Source organism: Megalobrama amblycephala, linkage group LG20 (assembly GCF_018812025.1).
Source record: "Megalobrama amblycephala isolate DHTTF-2021 linkage group LG20, ASM1881202v1, whole genome shotgun sequence".
Classification (NCBI taxonomy): Eukaryota; Metazoa; Chordata; class Actinopteri; order Cypriniformes; family Xenocyprididae; genus Megalobrama; species Megalobrama amblycephala.
Window position 1 is genome coordinate 13,618,875 of NC_063063.1, and position 15,545 is coordinate 13,634,419.

Here is a 15,545-nt window from a genome sequence, read left to right on the forward strand (position 1 = left end):
TATATATATTTTTATTATTACTATTATTTGTGCAAATATTAAGCCTGAGCCATGTAATTTGTTGCAGAAACAAAAGAGGTGGAGAGAGAGGCCAGGATGGAGCCGCCAATCCATACTGAATACTTGCGCTCAGGTGGGGCGATGATCTGCATAAATACAAGGTAGAAACAGTGTTATATTAGTGTATTTAGTTAAAGCTGAACTATTTCACTTTTTTGTTCACAGTTAACAAAATGTACATGATGAGCCAGTAGGCTACATCATAAAACCATCTTCCAAACTGTGTTTTTGCCCTAAATCACTATGGTAAGCATATAATAATTATGGGGATGGATTTCCCAGGAAACTGCATATTTTCTGCATTTGTTACATAGTGTAGCTTTAAAGTTTTAGTAAACTTTTAGTAGTGTGTTTTTACCATTTTTATTATTTTTTGATAAAATCCGATGGCTCAGTGAGGCCTCCATTGCCAGCAAGATAATTAACACTTTCAATGCCCAGAAAGCTACTAAAGACATATTTAAAACAGTTCATGTGACTACAGTGGTTCAACCTTAATGTTATGAAGCAACGAGAATACTTTTTGTGTGGCAAAAAACCAAAATAACGACTTTATTTAACAATATCTAGTGATGAGCGATTTCAAAACACTGCTTCATGAAGCTTCGAAGCTTTACGAATCAAATCGCCAAAGTCACGTGATTTCAGTAAACGAGGCTTCGTTATGGCATAAGTTTCGAAATTTCAATAGTTCACCACTGGGGGGCATGACTTTGGCATTTTGATACACACTCCGACCCACTGATTCGAAACAAAAGAATTCGTAAAGCTTCTAAGCTTCATGAAGCAGTGTTTTGAAATCGCACATCAATAAATTGTTGAATAAAGTTGTTATTTTGTTTTTTGGCGCACAAAAAGTATTCTTGTTGCTTCATAACATTAAGGTTGAACCAATTTAGTTACATGAACTGTTTTATATATGTCTTTAGTAGCTTTCTGGGCATCTGAAAGTGTTAATTACCTTGCTGGCAATGGAGGCTTCATCGACCCATCGGATTTTATCAAAAATATTTTAATTTGTGTTCCGAAGATGAACAAAGATCTTACTGGTGTGGAACGACATGAGGGTGTGTATTTAATGACAGAATTTTCATTTTTGGGTGAACTAACCCTTTAAACGAGATGAAATAGTAACTTAACATTTATTTTAAAGTAACAACCTTATTTTTGTCTCCACTACTTTTATGGAATTTTTTTTTTATCAGCAGAAAATGAAACTTCATGTATGATGGCAAGTTATGAACTTATCCATGCAGTTCACAGAGTATATCATGTATTTGTGGTACAGTGTGGCATTGGATTGTTTCTCCAGTGTGTGGCTGTGTGCCAGTGGCTTTGTGCACAGGGCAGTACAAGGAGGCTTATGTGTCTGTACATGCACCATTTCTTTCTGCAGAAAAGGAAAAAAAGACCTCTGCTATGAAATGCCATGACTTTTTTATTTATTTATTTTTTTTTTATCTGTAAATGATTTGGACTGAAGTGAAACACTTCTTCAGTTTCCCAAGCCAATTGACGCATGAGGAATGATGAAATGAGGAGCAATCAATTAGCAGCATTCATCACAGGTAAAAGATTGCTCACACATGCTTCAACATATCTGGTGTTCTTTGAAAGCCACCGCTTTAAAGGTTCCAGGTTTTACATGATGGTAGGAGCCCTGTGTGTACAGTAATTATAACAAATTCACACGAATGACAGTATAGAGCAGGGGTGTCCAAACTCAGCCCTTGATTAGCTGGTTCAGGTGTGTTTAATTAGGGTTGGAGCTAAACTCTGAAGGACAGTGGCCCTCCAGGAGCAGGATTGGACTCCCCTGGTATAGAGAAACCTTCACACTTATTAAAATGATTAAATGATTTAAAGAATATATATTTTTTATTATTACTATTATTTGTGCAAATATTAAGCCTGAGCCATGTAATTTGTTGCAGAAACAAAAGAGGTAAAATACAGTTTATTATTGCAGAGCTTTATTCCTTCATGTAGATATGATATCCATACAGACTGCCTGAAAGCCGACATGCAGTTGTGTTACCTCGTAGCGTTTTAACACAAAAGGGAGAATGAGCCCTGTTCATCGATGCCCTCTCCTCATCCCTGGAGTCTCGCCACCCCAAAGAATCTCCCAAATCTTTCATATTGGCAGCACATTCAAGCTTTTTAACCCATTGAAAACAACACTATATCGTCATGACATAATTAAATCAAAACATTCAAACAGATGTGGGCAGTGCAAAGACAAAACAGAGGGAAGTAAAGGGTACGTTCACAGTTTACAGGCTATGAAGCAATAGCAGAATTAGGGGACCAGGAGGGGGTTGAAGGTGCCATTTAGAAGCACTTGCGATGCACAATGGATGGTCCGGCCTCGTCGTACTCCTGCTTGCTTATCCACATCTGCTGGAAGGTGGAGAGAGAGGCCAGGATGGAGCCGCCAATCCATACTGAATACTTGCGCTCAGGTGGGGCGATGATCTGCATAAATACAAGGTTGAAACAGTGTTATATTAGTGTATTTAGTTAAAGCTGAACTATTTCACTTTTTTGTTCACAATGAACAATTTACATGATGAGCGAGTAGGCTACATCATTAAACCATCTTCCAAACAGCGTTTTTGCCTTAAATCACAATGGTAAGCCTATAATAATTATATATTATATGGGGATGGATTTCCCAGTAAACTGCATACTTTCTTCATTTGTTATTTCAATAGTTCACCACTGGGGGGCATGACTGGCATTTTGATACACACTCCGAACCACTGATTCGAAACAAGATTTGTAAAGCTTCATGAAGCAGTGTTTTGAAATTGTACATCACTATATTGTTGAAGTCATTATTTTGTTTTTTGGCGCACAAAAAGTATTCTTGTCACTTCATAACATTAAGGTTGAACCACTTTAGTCACATGAACTGTTTTAAATATGTCTTTAGTAGCTTTCTGTGTATCTGAAAGTGTTAATTATCTTGCTGGCAATGGAGGCTTCACTGACCAATCGGATTTTATCAAAAATATTTTAATTTGTGTTCCGAAGATAAACGAAGGTATTACTGGTGTGGAATTACATGAGGGTGTGTAATTAATGAGAGAATTTATTTTAAAACCCTTTAAAATAGTAACTTAACATTTATTTTAAAGTAACACATTTTTATATATATATATATATATATATATATATATATATATATATATATATATATATATATATATATATATATATATATATTTCAGTTTTTGTTTTATGATAAGGCTAGAAGAGAAACTACTTTATTAATAATTTGAATCATATTCATGATCATATTAATAACCAGCCTGTGCTGACCTTAATCTTCATGGTGCTGGGGGCCAAAGCCGTGATCTCCTTCTGCATCCTGTCTGCTATACCAGGGTACATGGTGGTACCACCAGACAGCACGTTGTTAGCGTACAGGTCCTTACGGATGTCAATGTCGCATTTCATGATGCTGTTGTAAGTGGTTTCATGGATGCCAGCCGATTCCATTCCTAACAAAAAGTGCAATGCATTTAAAGCATTTATATCAAAGTGCTGTGAATTCATAATTTGAAAGGAGATGGGAAGAAAGAGAAACAATAGATCACCGATGAATGATGGCTGGAAGAGCGTCTCAGGGCAGCGGAACCTCTCATTGCCAATGGTGATGACCTGTCCATCAGGAAGCTCATAGCTCTTCTCCAGGGAGGAGGAAGAGGCTGCTGTGGCCATCTCATTCTCAAAGTCCAGTGCGACATAGCACAACTTCTCCTTGATATCACGGACAATTTCTCTTTCAGCTATAGATGGCAGGTGAGAGAGACTCCTTTAGCAAATCAGTGGAACTTTTTTTTTTTTTAATTGAATCATATTGTAAGTTACATTTTCTTATGCCCTGGAATTTTTTTTGATTTAGACACACACATACACACACGTAAACATTATGCTGGTACTTTAAGTGTCCAGACCCACCAGTTGTGACAAATGAGTAGCCTCTTTCAGTTAGGATCTTCATGAGGTAGTCAGTGAGATCACGGCCGGCCAAATCCAAACGCATAATGGCATGTGGAAGAGCGTAGCCCTCGTAAATGGGCACATTATGGGTGACACCATCACCAGAGTCAAGGACAATGCCTGGTCAATAAGAAGTACTTGTTAATGCACACTTAACAGCATTTAAGTCAAATATGGGCTGTGACCTGTTTGACCGATGAACTGACCTGTTGTACGCCCCGAAGCATAGAGGGACAGCACAGCTTGGATAGCTACATACATGGCTGGAACATTGAAGGTCTCAAACATGATCTGCAAAGTTAAAACCAACAATCAACCAAGTGCTTTCAGTTTTACTAAGGCTGAGTAAAAATACAGATTTTCTGATTACCCAGAATTGATCTATTGGGATTCTTTTTGACAATCCCAATAGATCAATTCTTAAAATCTGAAGATCACTCATTCTGTGTATGCTGCATCAATGCATAATTCTATCGAACTGTCATCTCTGGCTGAAGAAACATGCAACGTGAACAGTCTAATCTGATAAGCCCGACCAGTATTGCCTCAATTCCCTAAACAAATGACTCTTATGAGCCAATTCTTATAATGAATAGTTAAAAAAGACACGTTGCCATTTTGAAGCAATCTGAAACGCATATTTCATATTCATATTTACATTACTGACTAAAAGTTTGGAGTCTGTATGTTTTTTTTTTTAAAGAAATTAATATTACAAGAATAAGAAAATCAATACAAGGATCACGTGACAGTCACAGGAATTAATTTACTTTTTAAAAGATCTTCAAGTTTATTGTATTCGGTATTTTTGACTGAATAATGCAGCCTTGGTGAGTAAAAGAGACTTCCTTGAAAAACATTAATAATTCTTACAGAGCCCAGACTTTTATAGGGTTATATATAAGCAAAATGGAAATTATAACTGAAATGTATTTGGAACCAAATTGAGAGGTTGATGGAACTGGAAGAGAATTAGCATTTTTGAGTCATTGGGAATTTCCTAACAGATTTATATAGCAATTTTAAATTTAATATGAAATGACTTTCATATTTTGTTCTATGACATAAATTACACATAGGCATACCTCAAACATTGTACTACTGAAACCACTGTGTTTTCCACGACTGACAATCATAGCTGAAAAAAATGATCATTTAGCCCTACATATAAAGCTTATTTTAAAGTTTATTTTACAGTTATGATAAAGACTTTTGGTGAAATACTGCACATTAAAGTGCTGCAGGTGTTAAGTGAAATCACCCGTGGTCTGGTGAAACTAATGTAGGTGTATCTGATAAACACCTTGATACCCTAAGGGCTTAAAGGACGTATACTGGAGTTAGAGAAAATGCTTGTCTGTTTTATATACTACAGATCTTATATCATTAGTTTTCTCATTCAGTTCAGCTCTAACCTGGGTCATCTTCTCCCTGTTGGCTTTGGGATTGAGGGGGGCTTCTGTCAGCAGAGTGGGGTGCTCCTCCGGAGCCACACGGAGCTCATTGTAGAAAGAGTGATGCCATATCTGGTAAATATAAACAATAGACATTAAAAAAACAAACTGCTGTCACATCAAATGCGCTATTAGGATAATAGATGGGCATATGAATTACTTTTATGCACAAGTGTGGAGAGTGAAAGCTGATTCTCATAATTATAGTTTAACAAACAGATTGCGTAGGCCGAGATAGATTAGCATCTGTTGTGTACATGTGTTGGATGATAACACCATGTGGCATGAAACTTGAGGACCATTGTGAGTGAGTCACTAGCAGGAATAGTTTTTCGGAAAAGTGCTTTTGATTGACGTAGGTGTAGACAATGTATGTGCTGAGACTAGATGATGTACTGTAGGTGTTTCTGATGAAATCTCAGACCTTAAGTGCCATTACAGCAAATATGTAGGCTAAATGTAGTAGGTCACAGTACATAAATTCAAGCCTAAATTATGATAAGCCATCACCAAAAGAGAGATATTTTTAGTAGACTGTTTAGGTTTAGACTGTAGACTGTTTAGACTGTTTTTTTTTTTTATCTTTTGGCTCGTTTGATAGGATCTGCTTACTTTTTCCATGTCGTCCCAGTTTGTGATGATGCCGTGCTCGATGGGGTACTTGAGGGTCAGGATTCCTCTTTTGCTTTGCGCCTCATCACCAACGTAACTATCTTTCTGCCCCATTCCCACCATCACACCCTGAGGAAAAAGTGAAACCAGTCAGCACAGTCATACACAACAGATCCAGAAAAGTAAGAGTGAGTTCTAGTTAACTCTATCTACATCTCTTCTATACTTCAGTGCTGACACTCTGGGATGTAGTCCAAGTTTCCACAAAGCATTTGGAATCAGATCAAGGTAAATACGTAAAAAGTGCAGAAGATAACATGAACTTGTGAAAGGTTATGTAAGCAAAATGCAAAAATTATAACTGAAATATACTAGAACGCAAATTGAGATATGAAGTTAGTTGTCACCATTTTTAATTGCAAGTGCACTTTTAACTATTGCTAACCTCAAATACAAGCTAAAACAAAGCATCTTATGCTTATTGATGTCAGCTTCAGTGCTTATCGCCCCGTAGTGGTGTGCTGAGGGATCCTCACCTGATGTCTGGGACGACCCACTATGGAGGGAAACACTGCTCTGGGAGCATCATCCCCGGCGAAGCCTGCCTTACACAGTCCTGATCCATTGTCGCACACAAGGGCAGTACTTTCTTCGTCGTCACACATTTTCAGCTCGGATTTCCTTCCTTACTCCAACAGGAGACAATCACTGCAAGAAAGTTCATCAATAATGTTATATACATACTTTTGAGCAGTTTTTCTTGGGTTGCAAGAGCCCGTGTCAAGCATGTGTATTTAGCTATAGTTTGGGGGACAAATTTGCTCCTAGAAGTGAGGTAAATCCTCTTTTGGGCTTGTCCTAAATTGGAAAAATGATTCATATATGAAATAATAATAATAATTATAATACATCTAAAAATGCAAAGGTTTTCTTTTAGAGGTAGGGTTAGTTAATAGTTATTATAATAGGCTTATAAAACATTAAAAGTCAATAGTATGCACTCATTCGGATGGGAAATAACCGTGCACATGTGTATATTCACCACACCCATTGAACAATGAACAAGAATACTACAAAGAATGTAAGGTGTACCTGGTAAGTCCATTCATAAACTAATTCACTAATTCATCTGTTTTTTTCCTGGTAAGCATAAAGGCAACAGAATTGGTTTAAAATACTGTTTTAAACTTTGCTTTGGCAACATTTTCTATATATATATATTATATGCAAATATTCTCCAAATTATAAATTGCATTATATCATAGAGTTAGTTATAGAGTTAGTTAACTCTAAGTTAACTCTGAGTTATATATATATATATATGTATGCAAACACACACACACACACACACACACACATTTTCTAAACGTCCGTCCTGCAAGCCCTTACTGAGTGCACTATGGGAAAACTTCCTAATTTGGAAATGATGGTGAAGCATGTCTGTCTTTGGACTCTCCCTCCCGTTGTATCTGCCTGTCTACAATATTTCATGAAAAAAAAGAGAGTGGGTGAGCAAAAAAGGGGATGGTTCAGTGGTCCAGAAGTACCATATTTAGTCATAAACCTCACAAATCAAATGGGTATCCACAGCGTCCAGATTTTGAAACCTTCTCCTTAATTTTAAAACACACATGCACCCTCAGAGCTCTTAACATTCAGCATCACCATGAAAATCACATTACAGACACTAAAATAAAGATGCAGCCTCATGCAAGTACATATGTAATAGTTCTAAAACATAAATGCTTTTAGAAATAAAATTTGATTGCTCAATCTGCAAAAGTAAAATGTATCTACTGTACTTTCAGAAGGCTAATCTCTAGAAACACTTGATTTATTATCAGTGTAAAAACATTACACAATAATGAAGATTAATCTTTTCTCACAAAACACCAACCAAAACATCTTGAAACCAGCTTACACCTGTAGAGAAACCATTTATCTATACAATTAGTATCATCAGATAAAGCTTGCAAAGTACAAAGCCAGGTGGACAGAAGGAGAGGGAGATCGAGAGGGAGAGGGAGAGGATGTGAGGTGAGCTAAATGACACTTACCCTGACAGTGCTGGGCCGGGGAGGGGGATTTAGCCACTTGGTGATGGTGTGCTACTCACTGGTTTGTGGTGTACTTATGTAGTTCTCATCCCTGCTCAACGCACCCTCCCACATCCCAAACAAGGAGCCTGGGCTGCACTCACTACTCGCCTCACTCCACTAAAGCCTTATAGGGATGACTGGGAGAAAACACTCCAATCCGGGCGGCAGCCCTCCTGCTTCATCACTCAAGGCATTCCAATGGCCCTTTTTGTTTTTTCTCCTCGGACATTCTGGGGACCTCACAATGCAGGAGCATAAACAAAGAGTTGGGCCCTGCTCTACTACAAGAACACACATCAACGTCCGCACCTGAGACAGCTCAATGAATTTGGATCACATCATTACAGAGTTAGGTCACACTAAAAGCACCTGAGAGTGTAAAAGTTTAAACTATGTCTTTTATGTATATATCAACTGAGAGAAACTCTGTAAAAGTGGTAACTTATATAATGAGTGTGCTGAAAATAATCATAATGAGTGAATTATATAATGAAGATCTGGCACCAAGATGTCAGCAGCAGTTCCTTTAAATCCTGTAAGTTGCGAGGTGGGGCCTTCATGGATCAGACTTATTTGTTCAGCACATCCCACAGATGCTCAACTGGATTGAGATCTGGGGAATTTGGAGGCCAAGTCAACACCTCAAACTCGTTGTTGTGCTCCTCAAACCATTCCTGAACCATTTTTGCTTTGTGGTAGGGTGCATTATCCTGCTGAAAGAGGCCACAGCCACCTGTTTCCATGAAAGGGTGTACATGGTCTGCAACAATGCTTAGATACTGTAGGTGGTACATGTAAAAGTAACATCCACATGGATGGCAGGACCCAAGGTTTCTCAGCAGAACATTGACCAAAGCATCACACTGCCTCCGCCAGCTTGCCTTCTTCCCATAGTGCATCCTGGTGCCATGCGTTTTCCAGGTAAGTGCAGCTGGCCATCCACGTGATGTAAGATTATCAGACCAGACCACCTTTGCCTATTACTCCGTGGTCCAGATTTGATGTTCACATGCCCACTGTTGGCGCTTTCGGCGGTGGACAGGGGTCAGCATGGGCACCCTGCCTGGTCTGCGGCTATGCAGCCCCATACACAACAAACTGTGATGCTCTGTGTATTCTGCACCTTTCTGTCAGAACCAGCATTAACTTCTTGAGCAATTTGACTAGAGTGCTCGTCTGTTGGATCGGACAACAAAGGCCAAGCCTTCACTCCCCACGTGCATCAATGAGCCTTTGGCCACCCATGACCCTGTCGCTGGTTCACCACTGTTCCTTCCTTGGACCACTTTTGATAGGTACTGACCACTGCAGACTGGGAACACCCCACAACACCTGCAGTTTTGGAGATGCTCTCCAGTTGATTAGCCATTACAATTTGGCCCTTGTCAAACCTTGTCAAACTCACTCAAATCCTTGCTTGCCCATTTTTTCCTGCTTCTAACACATGAACTTTGAAGACAAAAAGTTCACTTGCTGTCAGTGGTCAAATGTTATGCCTGATCGGTGTATAGTGAGTGAGTGTGTGTACATATATATATATATATATATATATATATATATATATATATATATATATATATATATTAGGGGTACGAATCTTTATGCACCTTACGATATGATCCGATTCTGGGAGTCACAGTCCAATAGTCCAAAAACTATTCATGATATACTTGTTTTCTAATTAATTAATTAGTTTCGTCATCTTATTTTTTTTAAATGCAATTACATAGCCTATTGTCATGATCTCAGTCACCATGCCTGTCACCTTCTGCATTACATCTCCCAGAATCCTTCCTGGTCCACCACCTGCTCACATTCTACAATCATCACCAAGCTGTCTTCATTCACCTCATCAACCCAACACCATATATAAGAACACTCCACACCCACACATAGACTGTCTGACCTTGTATGCTACGACTGCTACTGCTTGGATCGTGACTTACTTGAAGTATACATCCTGCTCCTTGTTCCTGGCTAAGATGTTTTTGTCTTGTCTGTTCAATCTCTTATGACATAACTGACTGTGTTTACATTCATTTTTGCATCAGAAAAGCATTTTGAGATGCAAGTAGGCTACATTTAACCACTTAAACATAGTCACACACAGCCACATGCGCGAGCACTCTTCATCAAGCGCACATGGGCATTTGAAATTGAAAGCAGGCTTCTGTCAGTGAGTTTCATATTTTGAATATATTTGGAATCCTGTGGGCTTATATATTAAAAATATGAAACTCATATTTTTAATATATAAGCCCACAGCATTCCAAATGACATAAATGTTGCCTTTGCAGAGCGTTTGTAAGGAAAATAGGCCTTTAGAAATAGACCGCAAACTGCAAGCATCCATCCATCCATCCATCCATCCATGGGTTATTTCCATTGTAGGCTTGAGCCAGAATATCACGTGATCCAAAGTAAGATACTAGAAACTCTGAAAGAATTGAAACACATGAAACTGTGGTTGTAATTAGTGTCTTTGGACTGAAACTTCTTTGAATCCCTAGTGAAGTTAATAAACGTAATTTCGGAAGGAGTACGCCCATCTAATCTTCCAATTAATACCAAGTACTGTATAAAATCAGCATCTTACTTCTTCCTGCTGTTAGTTCTTTCGGCGTCCCTCCTCCTCCCCTTCTCCTCCATTTTGTACAATTTTGCCTGTTATAGGGGGGCAATCGGTGCTTGAGTAGAATATCCTCTCTGATTATATGGGCACATGAACTCGTGAAATGATATATTACTTCATGGGTATATTTTTAGCATTTCAGAAGTAAACTGTTGGTTGATTATGCAAGATTTCATTCTCAATACATCAGCTTAGACTTATAATGTCTTTGTTGATCTACTTCCTTCTATGACTATATATATATATGTATATATATATATATAGGCAGTTGTGGCCTAAATGGTTAGAGTCGTAACCCAAAAGTCATGGGTTCTAGTCTCAGAAATGGCAGGAAATGTAGGTGAGGGGAGTGAATGAACAGCACTCTATTCCACTCTCAGTACCCACAATTGAGGTGCCCTTGAGCACCTAACCCCCAATTGCTCCTGGTCGCCACAGCAGAGGCTGCTCACTGCTCCGGGAGTGTGTTCATGGTGTGTTACTGCTGTGTATGTGTGCACTTGGATGGGTGAAATGCAGAGCACAAAGTATAGGACACCATACTTGGTTACACACATCACGTCACTTTTATTCACTTATTTTATTTTCATTTTCTGTCTTGTCATTCTTTCTGTGCTTCTGTCACTAAGACAAATCCTTTGTAAATTTGTTTTACCCACCGGAGCCGTGTGATGTATGTTTATTATGGATGGATGTGGATGGAAGCACTTTCTTCAGCTCATACTCGTTGGTATCGCTCACTGTCATTATAAAGCTCGGATGCATCAGGATATTTATTAATATATTTCTGATTGTGTTCATCAGAAGGAAGAAAGTCATATACACCTAAGATGGATTGAGGGCGAGTAAAGCTTCGGCTAATTTTCATTTGAAAGTGAACTAATCCTTTAAAATGTTCCATTCAGTACCACAAATTTCTACAGTAGTATGTAGTGGAAATCTGAATTTTTGCTTAACAAAAATCTTAGTCTAATGCCAGAAGACATTACATGAAATAATTTAATAAAGCTGCACAATTTTCTGCCTGAGAAGGCCTGTTTGGACCTAGAGTATTTGCTTAACCAGTGCTGAAGTCAATTTTAAGGTGGTAAGAAAAGAAAAAATACAAAATAAGATCTAGTCATAGAAGGAAGTAGATCTACAAAGACATTATAAACCTGCTGATGTATGGAGAGTGAAATCTTGCATAATCAACCAACGGTTGCCTTGCCTGTTTACGTCTGAATCCTAAAAATACACCCATGAAGTAATATATCATTAGGGATTCAAAGGAGTTTCAGTCCAAAGACACTAATTACAACCACAGTTTCGTGCGTTTCCTTTCTTTTTGAGTTTCTAGTATCTGCCCTTGGATCACGTGCTATTCTGGCTCAAGCCTACAATGGAAAAAACCCATGGAATGCTTCTGATTAACCAACAGTCAGCAAACGTGCCATAGATAAATGGAAAATTCACACATATGCATGGAATATAATCATAACAATAGCTTAGAGAAAGGGAAGCATGCCGCCTGTGATGCAACACACACCCAACTAGTCACACCAGTTCACCTTAGGCACGGTTAGCCCCTGTTTTTTTCTTTTCGGATACATTCCATTTTGTTCGGGATTATTCTCAAGTAAACAAACTTGCAGAATGTGTCTGTCTCATTTTAGGCCATTTTCTGCTCAGCTGCCCTCATTCAACGCAAGAGCTCGCATTTCCTTTCCCCTTTAGCAGTGAGCGCAGCCTTGTCGCACCAAAAAAGGAACTGTTCTGTAAATAAGAAGAGTCTTGGCAGTCCACAACGCTCAGAGGCATGTAAGGGAAGAAATGACCCCTCTGAAGGTGTGGTCTGGGAAATCACACAAACACAGTCTACTGCAGAGAAATACAGTGCTGTATACAAATGTCTCTGTCCTTGTGCATGTGGTGGAAGACCCTTCGATTGGGGGAAAGGCCAGAGAAAGAGAATTGTTCTCTCAACCTGAAATGAGATCTGTAGATATCACTAATACACCTATGCAGCTTCATTGCCATGTTTAGATGTACTTCCTTCTCCCATTCCACCGCCTTTGTATTCTGGAAGTACAGTATGACTCAGACTCATAGTATTAGGGATAGTATGTGAATGTAGTAACATTGGCCGGCACATAATCTTATAAGACACATATTTCTTCCTGCAATACATTTGCATTATACAATTTTACCAACATTTTCTGACTAATATTAGTTTATTACATTTTATCTCAATGTACACTGGGCCAAGTTTCCTAACTGCTTTTGCTATTTATTTTTCCCCTTTATCAGTGAACCAATCCACACCTTGTCAGTACAAAATAAACCAGTATTTCAAGTCAATAACTCAGGGCGTTAAAGGGACAGTTCACCCCAAAATGAAATTCACTCTTAAATTCCAAACCTGTTTAACGTTCTTTATTCTGTGGAACATAAAATCAGATAAAAATATCTCTATTCTTTTGCCAGTACAATGAAAGTCAATGGAGTCCATTGTTGTTTTGGAGCTTTTTTACTTTGATTGTATGGACAAAAACAGTGGAAACTTTCTTTTAAATAACTTCTTTTATGTTCCACAGAATAACAAATATGACACAGATTTGGAACAATATGAGTGTGAGTAAATAATGACCAAATTTTTGATTTTGGGTGAGCTGAACTTGACATTGATGGAGCCTATCAGTAGGAGCATGTAGAAGAGTTTGCTACTGGGTGGTGGACAAAACCTCTGCTCGTTTGGAATGTGCTTTGACCGAAAATGGCAAAGCAGCTGTGCTCTTAATGGAGTCCAGCCTGCGTCTTATTGGACACCTAGCATCAACAAGCATCTACTCACAAGCAGCTCTGGAATGTCTTATGACAGTAGCATGCAATGCTGTGCATTATCACTGTTTCTCAATCTCACAGTCCTCGATGCGCTATTTTTTGCTTAGAAAATCCCCATTGATGATTCAACTCTTTAAAATTTGAAAGTGCATGAGAGGTTAAAATAGAGACAAAAAAGGGAAGGATGCAAAGACAGAGGGGAGATTTTTTTTCTTCTTTTGTGTGTCTGTATGTTTTGCGAACAATACATTTTATTTAGCTTACCAAATGGCAAAATGCCTGCCTCTCTGTTTTCTGTCTCCTAATACATTTTGTTTTAACCAAAGTTCAGTTACTCATAAGCTGCCAAATACTCATGTCCACTCACTGGATTCATTCTTGTTTTGCCCCCTTGTGGCTATTATTTTCAGGAGAAATCAATGGGATAGTGAGGATACTCAAACTTCTTACTGATGGAATCTATAAAGAAATCACACACACACACACACACACACACACACACACACACACACACACACACACACACACACACACACTTTAAATATATAATTTTTATATTATATATTTAAGGTGATTTTAAAAGCTCAAGTGTGTTTTCAGTGAAAACCATCTTTTTTGTGGATATTTTGTTACACTTTTGCAGTAGAAAATACACATATAGTGTCACACTTATACCAGATTTATTTTTCAATATTTCTGTATAGTCACGTACCTTAAAACATTGGCTATAAAAAGCTATTTCAAGTGTTACTGTCTAAAAAAAAAAAAAGATAAAGTTCATTGAACATATATGGGCCTTTTTTATCATAGTGTAAGCTGCTTACCCGCTTACACTTTATGGGGTAAGTTCACAAATTACCCCATGAATTGTACAAATTTATAACATAAATTTAAATTTAAAATGTTAAAACTTTTAAAATGCAACAATTTGCCCTGGCCAGACATTGATATAAACACATATGCTAATGTTAACAACATGTGTTAAAATAATGATAATAGTCCTCTTTTTACCTAACAGGCCTATAACAAACATACAAAGATATTTAAGTTTAAGTTTGAAAAATAAAATTTTCACTTTTGACTCAAAGCCTGAATTGCCAGGTTACTGATAGTAACCAGCCCCGGTCTCCCCAAACCAATTATTCAAACTATTCATAAATCAATAAACAGTAGCCTAAATGTTTTTAGTGCAGATGTTGGACTTGTTTGACTTGACATCACATGTTGTTTCCGCGTATTTCATCACGATGTGAAAAGGAAAACATGAATAGAAAGCGGACACGTCATGGACTTTCCCCTCGAGGTTATGATGAAAGGCGACTTGCTTATACTGATAAAGAACAGTTTCACTTTATCACGTTTATCACATGCTGCAGCTAAACCAAACATCCTCAAGGGGCGCACATCATTCATTATTCAGTGTGACAGGGATTGTGAGAATTTCCAGATTTTCGTAAATCTGAGCGATTTTCTGTACACAGTTTTATTTAAATACTTAACATTCAATCTGAATTCATTGTATCTGCACTATTTGCCATTTAATTTGATGGACGTTTGTTTTTCAGAAAAGTTTTTATTTATACAGTGAAAATCTGATAATCATAATTATAGGCTATGTGGTTAATCCACCACTCTACTTTGCAGTCATACTTTTTCATTCAAAATCTTAATTTTTAACGTTTAAAACATTTGTAAATATTACAAATTTGTCATTTGTAATAATCCTTTGACCTAGATGATCTGTGGTCTAAACAAGCAGGAAACTCATGAATGTGGTCGTGACACGTTTAAAGACACCACAAACTACCCGTGAAAAATATGCCAGAGCAAGTCATTACAAAAAATCGACATAAC

General features: G+C 37.9%; 1 protein-coding gene across 2 annotated transcripts; it reads right to left on the reverse strand.

The window, feature by feature from the left end:
• Positions 1 to 2,016: 2,016 nt before the first annotated feature.
• On the reverse strand, positions 2,017 to 8,349 carry acta2 (actin alpha 2, smooth muscle). 2 transcript variants are annotated; one of them, XM_048170558.1, is made up of 9 exons: positions 8,195 to 8,349; positions 6,674 to 6,845; positions 6,138 to 6,266; positions 5,487 to 5,597; positions 4,278 to 4,362; positions 4,030 to 4,191; positions 3,666 to 3,857; positions 3,388 to 3,569; positions 2,017 to 2,538 (listed from the first exon to the last, which is right to left on the reverse strand). In XM_048170558.1, exons 2-9 carry the CDS (start codon positions 6,800 to 6,802, stop codon positions 2,395 to 2,397), a joined length of 1,134 nt encoding a protein of 377 aa, XP_048026515.1. In that variant the 5' UTR covers positions 6,803 to 6,845; positions 8,195 to 8,349; the 3' UTR covers positions 2,017 to 2,394. The 2 variants fall into 2 exon arrangements, with proteins under 2 accessions (XP_048026515.1, XP_048026514.1); XM_048170557.1 differs by having other exon boundaries at positions 3,388 to 3,857.
• Between the last annotated feature and the right edge of the window lie 7,196 nt (positions 8,350 to 15,545).